Source organism: Eublepharis macularius, chromosome 2, assembly GCF_028583425.1.
Source record: "Eublepharis macularius isolate TG4126 chromosome 2, MPM_Emac_v1.0, whole genome shotgun sequence".
Lineage (NCBI taxonomy): Eukaryota > Metazoa > Chordata > Lepidosauria > Squamata > Eublepharidae > Eublepharis > Eublepharis macularius.
This window is the reverse complement of record NC_072791.1, coordinates 122257492-122271768: the sequence shown is the minus strand read 5'-3', so window position 1 is coordinate 122271768 and position 14277 is coordinate 122257492. Positions and strand designations below refer to the sequence as shown.

Genomic DNA, 14277 nt, shown 5'->3' with positions numbered 1-14277 from the left:
CAAGTTTGCCATTAGTTGCCCAAGACGAGTAATATGAGCTTTAGCAGAGCAGGTGAATAGTAGAGCAAAGGTGATCATGGTTGGCTCTGTCTATAGTAAAGCTTTTGGATTTCAGGAGCAAAGTGTTGTGATGCTGTTGTGCTATCCCTGTACCTCTGCTGCTTCACAACCAAAAAAAAATAAGAACACAAAGAATTAACTCTTAGGCAGAAAAGTTGATGTCCTTCCACTTTATTTATTTCTTCTTTTATACTCCACCTTTTTCAGAAAAGTAGTTTCAGGTGGATAGTCATATTGGTCTGTAGTAGAAGAGCAAGATTGGAGTCCAGTAGCATCTTAACCAACAACATTTCCAGGGTATAATCTTTCAAGAGTCAAAGCTCCCAGATGGACTCTAATCTTGCTGTTTCTCACAAAGACTCAAGTATGACATTCTGCCACATCTGAGAAAGGGCAGCCTTCTTATCTGTATGTATAGAGAGGCAGGCACTAAATTTTATGGCTGGTAGTAATTTTTTTAAAACCGGAATTAGTTTAAGAAAACAGTTTTAGTCCAGCATTTCAAATTTCTAAAATTAAGAAAAGCAAATGTATGCCTGATTTCTTCTGTTGGTTCTTCATCTGGATATTAACTGTAAAGGTTTAGCTTCTTAAGGGCAAAACATTCCCCTCTCTCACCAACTTGATTAGCCAGTCTTTGAGCATCTGGTGGACCTACTGCAAAAGCAGTCTTCTCTGATTCTGCTTGCAAACAACAATTTGAGGGCAGCATCTTAAGAAACAAAAATAATCTTGTGGCATAGTGAAGGAGCAGGAGGTTAAGGGCAAGCAAGTATAGTATTACTGAAACTTTGAATATCGATGCTGAATAAGGTGTCTTCTTAATATCATTTTTAGAGCCATCATTCATGAGTTTGTATAAATAATAGAGTGGTCTGAATTTAAACTTTCATTTTTCTTTTTCTGTGCAATATTATTTTGAATAGCTTTACTCAAATTGGATATACCAAGTAGGTAGGTACCCTTGTCTTTTAAAAATGTACAGCAGAATAATTTTGACATTTGAATTTGCATTCATTAGTTACATCCAAATGAGATATAGGCAAGGTAATTCATGCCTCTAGAGGGTTAAATTCTTACATGTTTAAACAGTAAAACTATTAAATGAATATTCTGTAGAGAAAATGAGAAGAAAATACACTCTCCTGGGCCTATTTCCCTTCCTATGCATGTGGTTAAGTCTATGCAATTGTACATATATCTAGGTATTGCCTTGGAGTCTGGGTAACATCTACACAGATTTTTATTTGCTTGTTGAGTGCCTTTGGGCCCTGGGGACCAGACAGTCTGAACTGAACCCATTCTAGTTCTGTGTCCACTTTTATGGCAATCGGGGGACCATAACATAGTATGAATGGGCTGTGGTGTCTGTGACACAATGAAAGAGATTGGTGCAGTTTTTGCACGTGTTTTTGGATCTCCCCCCCCCCCCCCGCTCCACCTTTCAGTCTTCTACTGAACTTTCAGTTTGATTCCAGAATGTAAAACCAGAAGTATGCATGTTGGATGTTCCTGTGCAGATGTGCCCAAGTGTTGGTCTTTTGTCTCTTCAATATGTTGGTTGGCTCTGTAAAATTGAGTGATTATAATAGCTTAAGGAAAGCTTAACTGCATGGGTCTGTATTTTTATTTTGAAGTTGAAGTCAGCTGGAGAAATAATGCCATAAAGTGGAAAGCTGAGTGAAAAGCCATATAGTTCTCAACTTTTGTTACATATTTGGTTTCTGCAAGTGTAGCACAAAACCACTTATCTTCATTTGCGCAAGGTTATTGTTTTGCCATTTTATCATTTCTAAACTATATGGATTAAAGGTGTCCTCTCAGACCCAGATAATTCTAAAGCATCTCTCCCACATAAGTAGGGAAAATGGAATGACCTGATGATTTATCATCTTCTGTGACTTTTCATCTGCTTCTTTCTGAACACTTATAAAGAAGTTAAAGAACCTGATCCCTGTTCATTGAAATGAATGGAAGTACTTCCATTAATTGTGTTTGGATTTGTGCTTAAACTCATTCCATTTTCCCTGCTTATGTGGGAAAGATGCTTTAGAATTACCTGGGTCTGAGAGAAATCCATATATGTGGATTAGTCAGAAAAGCTAACGTTAATATCAATGTAAGTAGAAAGGCCTTTTGTGGGGACGGTGGGATATAAATCTAATAAAATAAAATAAATATTTTATATTTCACAGGGTTATATGTGGAAAAAAGGCCATAGAAGGAAAAACTGGACAGAACGTTGGTTTGTGTTAAAACCCAATATTATTTCATACTATGTGAGTGAAGATTTAAAAGACAAAAGAGGAGACATTGTACTGGATGACAACTGTAGCGTGGAGGTAAAAACAACAGTGGTACTTGGATGTTTTCTGAGAAGACAGCTAACAGGAGAACTCATTAAAATTGTTTCAACCTATAAGACTACTCTTGGGCTTTTAATCTTCATCAAGAATATAATATAAAATACATATGCCTTAATATAGAGAAACATAAGTATGCCTTAATATACGTTTCCAGGAATCACATGAGGAAGACCATTCCTGGAAACATACGTATGCCTTAATATAGAGAAACATATGCATTCAAGTAGGATATAGACCTCTTGCTTGCACAGGCTGCTGCAGTAATTCCAGTGGAAAGTGAGTAAATTCTTAAGCACAAAGCGATGAGAAAGCTTTCTGCATGAGATCTGTGTGCACACTCTTATTCTAATGCTTGGAAAAAATGTCTTTTGTGAGTTTTATGTGAAAAGCTGGGATTTTTTTGCATTTTATCAGATTTCTATTAAAAGCAATTTCACATAAGATATAAGTTCAAAGTAATATGAACATAAAACACTAGACTGGTACCTTGCTCACTGCTGAGGTCCCATTTCCAGAGATACTCAGATTATCTCATGTTCAAATTAATTCATTCCTTCTAAGTCACAATGAAGAGACTCAGAAGGAAGGAATTAATCTGAACATGAGATAATCCATTTTCATGACTACTCTGAGGATCTCTGGAAACGGGACTACAGCTGGATTCCCATCGTAGTCACAGATGGACTTGGTCTTCCTCGTGTGATTCCTGTAGTCTTTGAATTATTTCTTATATAGCAGGATTTTGCTAGTGTTTTTTGAAACGTATTTATGCTTTCACAGTGTCCTGTTAACTATAGTTCTTGTTCTGTGATACTCTCCGTTGTTATATAGGTTATAGCTGGTGCCCTTGTTACTCAATTCTAGTTTTGCTGTTGTTCTTAGTAGATGTGCAATCCCTTTCATTTTTATGACTCAAAGCTGAATGAACAAGTAGTACTGGTAAGGTTGCTAACCTTCAGCTGGGACCTGCCATTCTCCCGGAACTATAACTGCCTCCAGACTATAGGGTTTGGTTCCTCTGGAGAAAATGACAGCTTTGGAGGGTTAACTTTATGACATTGCATCCCTACTGAGCTCCCTCTCCAGGCTCCACCCCCATATCTCCAGGAATTTCTCAACCCAGAGTTGGCAACCTTAAGTATGTGTTCCTGCAAATATTCTTTGTGTAATTGATGTGTTATACTCTGTCCTCACAGTCCCATACCCTTGCTCTTCAGCCTGCATTTGTTCCCTGATCTTAATATTGCTCATGACAGTGATAGTAGGTATAGTGTAGCTTCTACAGAAGGTCAAGGTCTTGGCACAGAAAAATCCAATGTGGAAAAAGTGCTTCCTTAAAAAAAACCCTGTTACTAAAGGACCAGACAGAGAGCATGCTAGCAGCTGAGGTGTGGATATGGCCAACAGCCTATTATTCGCAAATAGAATCTGTCAATATATAATACTGAGATTCTATGGTCTGTACAAGGAAATGGAAATAAATTTTGAATTTTTTAAAACTAACTTAATTTGGAGATTACTTTATCAGTTAGTGGCTTTAGAGGAGGATGGTGTCTTTGTGTGTTTGTGGTTTTCTTCATGCCCTATTCACATTCGTTGGTTTTGAAATAGCAGAAATAAATATCTTTACAATGTCAGTGTCCATCAGTGCTGTGAATTAGTGTTTTAACAGGAAACATTTTCTGCTTTTAGGCCTTGCCTGACAAAGATGGAAAGAAATGTCTCTTCCTTATAAAGAGTTTAGAGAAATGTTTTGAGATTAGTGCTTCTGATAAGAAGAAGAAGCAGGAATGGATTCAAGGTAAGGTTTTAAGTTTCACTTGGTGAGGCTTCTTCCACAGAGGGATTTTCCCCCCGCATGGACAGAAGGACGCCTCCACATTTAAAGGGAACATCCACATGAAGTTGCTCTCTTCTGTATCATGACTTGTGGGCTTCCCAAACTTGTTTCTTTTAAACCAGATGTTTGGCCAGATTCAAAGCGGGGAACTGAAGGATGGATGTGGGTGGAGCATCCTTCTGGAGAAGGATGCTTGGAGCTAAGCTCTGATTTCGAAATGTTGTGGGGCAGCTTTAGCTGCACTGTGCCATTATAGCATGGCTGTGTTCAGAGGGGGAAACGGGAGGGGGAGCTTCTGTGTGTGTGTGTGTGGGGGGGGGTTATCGTGATTACTGTTACATGCACTTTTGCACATGATGCAGTGGAACAAAGACAAAAGGAACAGGGGCAGTAGTGAGCAGAGCAAGGATGGTTATATAGGGACCCTGTTCTCACCCATTCCCACCCTGCCAACTACTGGTGCTGGTGGGGACACATTTTTATTTTTATTTTTTAATTTGTCATTTATAGTCCGCCTTTGTCACTGAGACTCAAGGCGGATTACACAGTATGAGATTAGTACAATCAGTATTACGTACATTTCAATACAGTATCAAGGACATTTCATAAACAATACCATAGGGTAAATAGATACAAGTTTAAAAGACATAGTATTAGCAAAAATCCAATACAGAGTAGAACAAATACTGAAACAGAACATAATCAGTTCTAGGACTGCCATTAGACAGCATGGAGCACAGGTGGTACGTAGGAGTACATATTTAAAGCAGCAGATAATATGTAAGGCAATATAGTGATCAAGTCTATGGTTCCTAACACATTAGCAAAGCATCTGAGACCCCATCCCTACAATACAGCCCTCCCATTTGAGTAAAAATCCTTTTTGAATAGTTTGGTTTTGTATCGTTTACGAAAATCCAGGAGAGGGGGGGCTCTCCTGACTTCTTCAGGCAGGTCATTCCACAGGATAGGGGCCACCACAGAGACAAGCTGTGTATGGGCTGCTGCTGACTTCACCTGTGTGCAGCCTGGCACGTGCAGGAGACCCTGTTCAGATGAGCGAAGCTGCCATGGAGGAACATAGGGAGGGAGGCAGTCTCATAGGTATGCTGGACCAAAGCCATGAAGAACTTTGCATGTAATAACTAATACCTTAAACTGAGCATGGTAACTGATGGGTAGCCAATGGATCAACTGTATGATGGGAGTGACGTTCATGCTCCTGCTTGCTCCTGCTAACAGTCGAGCTGCAGCATTTTGCACTAATTGGAACCTCATGGTTAACTTAAGATGGAAGACCTATGTATAGAGCATTACAATAGTCAAACCTTGATGTTATCATAGCATGCATTTTCTACTCCTGTATAGGTACAACCTTCCTGGCAATGGGTGGTAAGAGAATTTGTGATATGCCTGAAAATGTGTAATACTTTGGGATTATAGCATGTATTCAAATCACATGCACAGCTGGATAGTGAAAAAGCAATAACATTTAGTGGTTCTGTGACTGCTTCACTAATCTGAACAGTGTCTTCTGCAGGTACCACGCTGCAAATGGGCAAAATTGACTACTGCCCATAAATGCACATTCTCTTTGGTTGCCCCCACCTTGTGGAATGGCCTGCTTGAAGAGGTCAGGAGATCCCATCATAATGAGTTTTTTGTTTGCCATATTTGTTGGCATATTTTTGTTAAAAAGATTATGGACTTGTTTTTGTAGCTTGAAATGTCTCTATTGATATTCCATCTACTCCTGATGATTTGCTTTGCTTTGAGTGCAGCTTTCACTTTACTTTCTAAATTTTATTTATTTACTGTCCATCTTTCTCTCTGAGACCCAAGGAAGATTGCACAGGGCAAGTTAGTATGAACAACAGCTAGGACATTCAGTGAACCAATACAATAGGGTATGGCTTTCTAATTTTTTTTCCTAAAATTGCATGTTCTTTTAAACTAAAAGCCAGTTCACTAAACAAAAGTCTTGTTTTAAAAAGTTTATCAGATACCCTTCCTTAGAAGAGATATATCTGTGCCTCCCAAGGAAGGGTATCAGTGTTGCCATAGATTCACTTGCTGCTTTCATTTCACATGCTATCTGATCCCTTTAGCTGAAAAGGTGGATATTGAACTTAGGACCTTCTGCATGCAAAGCAGATGCTGTATCACTGAGCCACAGCCTTTTTCTCCCATGCACAAAAACTGAATAAAACGGCCATTTTTCTAATACAGTCTGCAAGGCATTTTTAATAGGATTTTTAGTCTGGTCTTTGTACAACATACTGTCATAGAGAGTTCAGTGAGCTTCACAGTTGTAAAATGGTGTTATGAATTGTACTGGCCATATACATTAATGGCATACTAACAAAAGTCCAGTGGTGTCCTGACACATATGAGACATTGATAAGGAATATTGCCACTACTTTTACAATTAATTGGTAACTTATGTCATTTAGCAAGAGGTGAAGTTTTGAATCTAACAGAAACTCAAAAGTACCAAACATTAATAATTACAATGACTGATATGCTCTAAAAAATATTTTGGTATTATTCGGATCCAAAAATACCAGCATAGTATTTAGATTCGGGTTTTTATTTGGAATTCTGAATGTCTTTCGCTCCATTGTTACATACGGGGAAACTTTCTGGGGCGGTGGGGCTGGAGGGTCCGGTTTTCAAGGAAACAACACCAAAATTGTCAGGAACCTAGTCCGTCCTGCCCACTAAAGACATCCCAAGTTTTAAGTGAATCGAACCGAAGGATCTATTTCTACAGGCTCCTGAGCAAACTGTCCCCAGCTACTTCCATTATTTCCTGTGGGAGAATAATCCAAGGCTTTCTCCAGGACACAGGAAGCTTTAGCCAAATACACAACAATGTCTAAAAGCCTCCCAATGCAAACGAAACCAACAAAGCTCACCAAAACCAATGTCAAACCATAGAATCCCACCAGAACTAAACTGAAGTCGTTACAAACCCAACTGTTACAAACCCAACAGAACCAGTATCACTGAAAGATGCCAGTTAGAATCTAGGGCCAATGCAAGCCCAAGAGAACCAACATCAAACCAGAGAATCCTAACAAACCAGTAATACCAAGGCAGCAGCTAGACCTGGTTAATGGCATATAACTACAACCAGAGGGAAAACCCCATTGAGGAACCTATCTGGAGAAATGTCAATAAATTACAAAAACATATATGACTGTATTGTTAAACATAAAGTGCTCATGTGCTCCAAAATCTTCAACATTTCTTCACCACCATCTAAATCTGAACCATGCTAGTGTGTATACAGTCTGACAGTAAATACAATATGCTAAATATACAATAAATGCACAAGGAATATAGTGCAGTAATAAATACAATAATAAATATAGAATAAATACAGAATAAATACATCCACTAGTAAACCAGGAAGTAGACTGAAACTTCTCTGTCTTACAGATACAGAAAGTATATTCAGACATACAGTCCCAGCACCCATTCAAGGTAAGTCATAATCTCAGTCCAATCTCCTGTAAACAGAGTTCTCTTTTTTCTGTTTCAGGGTGCTAGGAATCCTGTTCCATCTTGTGAGGTCTTGTGCAAACTGGCTAAGGTGCCAAACTGCCAAAGGAGGGGTGTGAAATCCCCTCCCCCAAGCTTGCTAACTATTGTCTTAGCCCGTTTTGAGCTCCTTCCTCAGGGGTAAATGGAATGCACTAATCTTTAACTGCAAGAAAACATATGAAATGACAAAGCAGTCTCATCATGCTGTGTCAGTCTTAAATAAACCTTTCTCAGTAATATGTTACTCACAGTTTCATTCTTAACTTCCTACTACAAACTGAACCAGTCTCCTGGTGACAGCCACTTACTGTGTGCAAAACTCAACAGAACTCACCATTTAAAAGCGCTGGCCTCCTCCCCAACTCTTAAAGGGAAACATGCCAAGATGCCAATGCTTTTATAAACAACATGTTAGATCTAACTCATGGTTAAGGCCCTTTGGTGCCAGACTATCTAAACTGAATATTCACCTGGCCTCCTGCTGTAATAACACTCTTTGTAAACTGCATTTAGTACTCAGGCTTGTAACAAACAATACAGAAAACCTCAGCTCTCTTTCGTTGGCGTGGTGATCAAGAAAATGTTATACAAGAGGAGCCTCTATACTCTTTTTCCTAATTCATGACAGGTGCTCCTGTGTCCTCACACGAAGTGGCTGAGTTGTGCTGCCCACATAAACCAGTGGGTAGAAACATTCTATAATGTATACTACCCCTGAAGTATTTCAAATTGAAAAGGTGGCTGTTCTAATAGATTCCTCTATGTCTGATCTGATAAATGTGTTGCCAGCTGCTGTGAGGGCAATTACATTACAGAGACTACAGTGGGGCACTGTTGTGCAATCTGTTGGTTCCTGAAATCTGATTGTATCAGAAAATCACGTAAACTTGTACACCTATACCCAGTCATGGGTAAGCATTGGTATCCCTCTATACTTTCTATAACATGCCAGTTTTTATGAATGATTTTAGCTATATTAGGTGCCAAATTGGTGTACTCTACCGCCCATCTGATCCCTGGGTCCTCTACACGCATTTTGGGAGCTAGAAGTGTTTGCCGGGACACCTTCTTAGCCCTGGACCTAACCTCTGCCCCCACTTGCTTAGGATATCCTCTCCTCTGGAACTCCCTGGTCAATGTATTGCACTCATGTTCATAATCTCCCTTTGCTGAGTCTGAGGAACTGCCCATATGGAATGTTACACTAAAGATGAATTAAATATTTTTTTAAAAAAATTTGTGCAAAGTGCTAATGTACACCATCCAATAAATACTGTATATAAATATCCGATAATCACATACAAATATATATATATATATATACACGCACACGCACACACACAAAAATTCAATCAAAAGTGCAACTGGTGTAGCTTCACCACAGGATGATTACTTGAGACTTCCAGAGATGTGGTTCACAATGAATTAATGCTTTTTTCCTGTTCCCTTGTAAATTGCGTTGGTTCCTGTGTAGAGTCTGATTCCTGTAGACCACCAGATCCAAAAAGCTGATACAACTACAATGCCCTAGCCAAGTATACTTAATATGTGGATTAACCCCATTCATCCAGGTTACCAAGTTCTCCATTGTGTCTAGGCCTTTAAGTACAAGAAATACATTGCCAATATAGTGTTTTAGGAACAATATCTATTAAAAAAAAGGGTTGCACTTCTGATTTAGAACAAATTATTGTATTAATTGAGCTATGAACAATTTGCTACACTGGGGACAGCAGAACATCCCATACCTACCCCCTTGACTTGTTAATAGTACTGCTGTTTAAAGCAGAAGTAATTTTTTTTAGTATAATACCTAAAAAACTTAGTAGAAATGGTGTGGAGGGTGTTTGGGCTGGCTATCAGATCAGACACAGGGGCATCTATTAGAACAGCCACCTTTTCAACTTGCAATCTTTCGAGGTAGTATACATTATAGAAAGTTCCTGCCCATTGATTTATGTGGGCAGTACGACTTGGCCACTTTGTGTGAGGATTAGACATGGGCACGAATTGAAATATGAATCAAATTTCATGACGAATTGGGACAATTTGTGTTCCACGAAACAGGGCTGCGGTTTTCATGAAATTCACAACTTTTTGGGCCAATTCATTCAATTCATGAATGATTTGTGATGCCAGACAGGTTGGCGCCGATCAATTGATTCTCTAGGCAACATAGGCCCGGAATGTCTGCAGATGTTTTGTTGCCATTGGAAACCCCAATCTTAGCCCACATAACCTTGATAGGCAGTTCTCCCTGCCAACTGGAGAGCTTCCATTCTGCCCTATACAGGAAGGAGCAGGGGGGGTTAATCCCCTAGGCAACTGAGGAGATGGGTCTTCTGTAGCCATGGGAACACCAATTTCATCCCTCCAAGCCCTGTTCGGCAGGTTTGTCTGCCAACCAGAGACCTCCTGTTCTGCTCTGTGTGAGCATTTCTTATATAAGGCACAGCTCTCTGCCTTGTGCTTTTCAGTTCCAGTAGACAGAGGGAGAGGGAGGACCTGTTGCTGGGATTTGGAGTGAGAGAGTGGAATTGGGAGCTTTTGGCTGGATTTGCTGCTGCTATAAAAGAGACTGAAAAGCCTCTTTCTTATTTTCAGCCCTTGGCCTTGCTGGGAAGGTCATTGGGTGAGGGTGCCTTCTTTCCTCCACCCCACCCAATCCCAGTTTCAGGGCATTGCCTGGCTCTGGGGCATAGCTTTACTGAGGCCTACCTTTTCCCCTTTAAGTTTCTTTGCTTATATTTTATTTAGAGCATTTGTTCTTGCTGGCTTGTTGGGTGAGGGTGGGTGGAGGAGAGCCTGCTGAAGTCTCCCTGTGAGTTTGGCATCTCTGGGTATGAAGGGGGCCATTAAAGTGCCCTGGGTTCTGATGAATCATGAAACTAATGAATTGTTTTACGAAATGGGACAATTTCATGAAAGTTCATGATTCGTGGAATGTGACGAAACACGAAATGCTTGTTTCATTTTTTCCCCATTTCGTGCCCATCTCTAATGAGGATACAGAAACATCAGTCATGAATTAGGAAGAAGAGTATAGAAGATCCTCTTGTACAACATTTTCTTGATCACTATGCCCATGAAAGAGGTGAGGTTTTCTGTATTTTTGTTGCAAGCCTGAGTGTGTGTTATGTGCCATCAGGTCATCTCCGACCTATGGCGACTCTATGAATGAAAGACCTCCAAAACGTCCTATCTTTAACAGACTTGCTCAGATCCTGCAAACTGGAGGACGGGGCTTCTTTTATTGAGTCAGGCCATCTCGTTTTAGATCTTCCTCTTTTTCTACTGTCTTCCACTTTTCCTAGCATTATTGACTTTTCCAGAGAATCTTGTCTTCTCATGATGTGACCAAAGTTCAATAGCCTTAGTCTTGTCATTTTAGCTTCTAATGAGAATGCAGGCTTGATCTGATCTAGTGCCCACTTATTTGTCTTTTTGGCTGTCCATGGTATCCACAAAACTCTCCTCCAGCACCACATTTCAAATGAATCAATTTTCTTTCTGTCAGCTTTCTTTACTGTCCAGCTTTCACATCCATACATGGCAGTGGGGAATACCATAGTTTGGATTATCTTGATCTTGGTACCCAGAGAGACATCTTTATTTTTAAGTATCTTACCTAGCTCCTTCACAGCTGCTCTTCCAAGTCTCAGTCATCTTCTGATTTCTTCATTGCAGTCTCCCTGTTGGTTGATGATTGGGCCAAAGAACAGAAAATCTTGAACAACTTCAATTTCCTCATTGTCAACTTAAAAATGATGTCATTACTTTTGACTTCTTGATGTTCAGTTGTAATCCTGCTTTGGTGCCTTCTCCTTTAATCTTCATCAGTAGTTGTTTCAAGTCTTGGCTATTTTCTGCTAGTAATGTGGTGTCATCTGCATATCTCACATTGTTAATGTTCCTCCCACCAATTTTCACTCCACCTTCTTCTAGATCTAATCCAGCTTTCCTTATGATCTACTCTGCATAGAGGTTGAACAGGTAGGGAGATAATATACTTCCTTGGCTGACACCCTTGCCAATTGGAAACCATTCTGTTTCCCCATATTCTGTCCTGACAGTAGCTTCTTGTCCAGAGTACAGGTTGTACATCAAAACAATCAGATGTTGTGGCACCCCTGTTTCTTTTAAGATTCTCCATAGCTTTTATTGATCCACACAGTCAAAAGCTTTGCTGTAAATCTATAAACCACAGGCTGATTTTCTTCTGGAATTCCCTGGTATGTTCCATTAGCCATCATAAATTTGCAATGTGATCTCTGGTGCCTCTTCTTTTTCTGAATCCAGCTTGAACATCTGGCATTTCTCGTTCCATATATGGTAAGAGTCTTTGCTGTATGATTTTGAGCATCACTTTGCTTGCATGGGAAATAATGCAATTGTCTGATAGTTGCTGTACTCCTTGGCATCTCCTTTTTTGGGGATTGGAATGTAGATTGAGCGTTTCCAGTCTGTGGGCCGTTGTTTTGTTTTCCATATTTGTTGACATATTCTTGTTAATATTCTGATGGACTCAATTTCTGTGGCTTGAAATAGCTCTATTGGTATTCCATCTACTCCAGGTGCTTTGTTTCTCCCAATTGCTTTGAGTGCAGCTTTTACTTCACTTTCTAGGATTTCTGGTTTTTCATCAAAAGATTCTTCAATCAAAGTATCTGTCATTGTTCCATCTCTTTTGTATAGTTCTTCAGTGTATTGTTTCCATTTTTCCTTTATTTTGTCCTGATCAGATACTGTATTTCCATGTTGATCTTTCAGCATCCCAAGACGTGGCTTGAATTTCCCTTTGATTTCTTGGATCTTTTGGAACAAGTCTCTTGTTCTTCCTTTTTTGTTGTTCTCTTCTATTTCTTTGCACTGGTTATTATAATAGATTTCTTTGTCTCTGTGCAAACCGCTGAAAAGCTGTATTTAGAATTTTGACCCTATTTCTGTTGCCTTTTGCTTTTGCTTCTCGTCTGTCTTTAGCAATTTTAAGAGTTTCCTCAGTCATCCATTTAGGCTTCTCCTTTCTTTTGGCTACAGGAATAGTCTTTGCACATTCTTCCTTGATAATATCTCTGGTTTCAGCCCATAGCTCTTCTGGTTCATGATCAATTAAACTTAGTATTGCAAATCTGTTCCTTACCTGATCTTTAAATTCTTCAGGGATATTATTTAGATTGTATTTTGGCGCTATGATTCTTTTATTCTAATTTTTGATATTAGCAACTCATGATCTGTATCGCAGTCAGCTCCTAGTCTTGTTTTAGCTGACAGAATAGAGCTTCTCCATCTTCTGCTTCCCATTATGTAATCTGTTTGCGTCCTGTATTGGTCACCCGGTGATTTCCACATATACAGTCGTTGTCTGAAGCATGTATTAGCAATGAACAGGTTGTTAGCATTACAAAATTCTATGAGCCACTTTCCTGCTTCATTTCATGATCCTAGTCCAAATTTTCCAACTATGTTTGATTCTGATTTATTGCCTACTTTTGCATTCCAGTCGCCTATGATTATCAGCATATCTTGTTTAGGCGTACGATCAATTTCTTCTTAGACACTTGCATAAAATTTTTCTGTTTCTTTCTCCTCAACAGCTGTAGTTGGAACATAAACTTGAATGATGGTTATGTTAACAGGCTTTCCCTGAAGTCTGATAGATATTACTCGGTCAGACTTTGCATTGGAGCTCTTAACTGCTTGTGCTATGTCTCGCCTCACTATTAGAGCAACACCGTTTCTTTTGAGTTCATTTCTGCATTAAAACACTGTGTGATTTTCTGACAGAAAATGTCCTGAGTTGGTCCACATTAGTTCATTCACACTGTCCGGTGCCGCCGGACTTGGCGTCGGGGCCGAGGGTGCCACCCTCCAGCCGGGAGGCCCGGCCCCCCAGTGGCCCCCCGACCAGTGCCCCCTCACCTGGTTGGCGGCGTGGGGGGAGACAGCTCCAGGCCCCTTGGAGGGCCTCCCTGCGCAGCCGAGGACTGGTGGGAAGGCCCCGAAGATGGCTGCGGTGGCGAAGACGGCCGCAGCAGCGCGGCCGGCGTCAGAGGCCTGGGCCGCCACAGCGCGGCTGAGCTGCGAGCCGGGAGGGCTGGGACCGCCGTGGGGGAAGCGGCCCGCTGCGCCTGAGCCACCAGCAGCGCTGCCAGCGGCCCCCCCGGCCGGAACGGCCCTTTCCCTGACCACCTGGGCGGAGGCCAGGCCCACGCCGGCAGAGGCGCTGCTGCGCCCCGGAGAGGAAGATCCAGGGGCGTGGTAGCCAGCAGCTGGGGGAGGGTCTGGGCGGGGGAAGGAACCCGGAAGCGGGGAAACACAGCAGGATTGGCCACGGGGGGGGGAGGACCGGGTGGAGGGCGAATCAGGGCTGACAACTTGGGCACAGAAGGGTGGGGGAGGGCAGGACTGGTGGAGGTGGTGGGGAGGGAGCTATAAGAGGGCATCTCCCAAGGACGCCGGGGA

At 41.0% G+C, this 14277-nt stretch overlaps 1 protein-coding gene across 3 annotated transcripts in view; it reads left to right on the top strand.

Moving 5' to 3' along the window:
* SWAP70 (switching B cell complex subunit SWAP70) overlaps positions 1-14277 on the top strand; it is a 70910-nt gene that overhangs the window by 34488 nt on the left and 22145 nt on the right. For 2 of the 3 annotated variants that reach the window (XM_054971728.1, XM_054971730.1), the window contains 3 exons: positions 2256-2402; positions 4119-4227; positions 7711-7755. In XM_054971728.1, the coding sequence (XP_054827703.1) occupies positions 2256-2402; positions 4119-4227; positions 7711-7755 (301 nt within the window). The remainder of the gene's footprint in view (positions 1-2255; positions 2403-4118; positions 4228-7710; positions 7756-14277) is intronic. The other variant, XM_054971729.1, reaches the window with a different exon arrangement.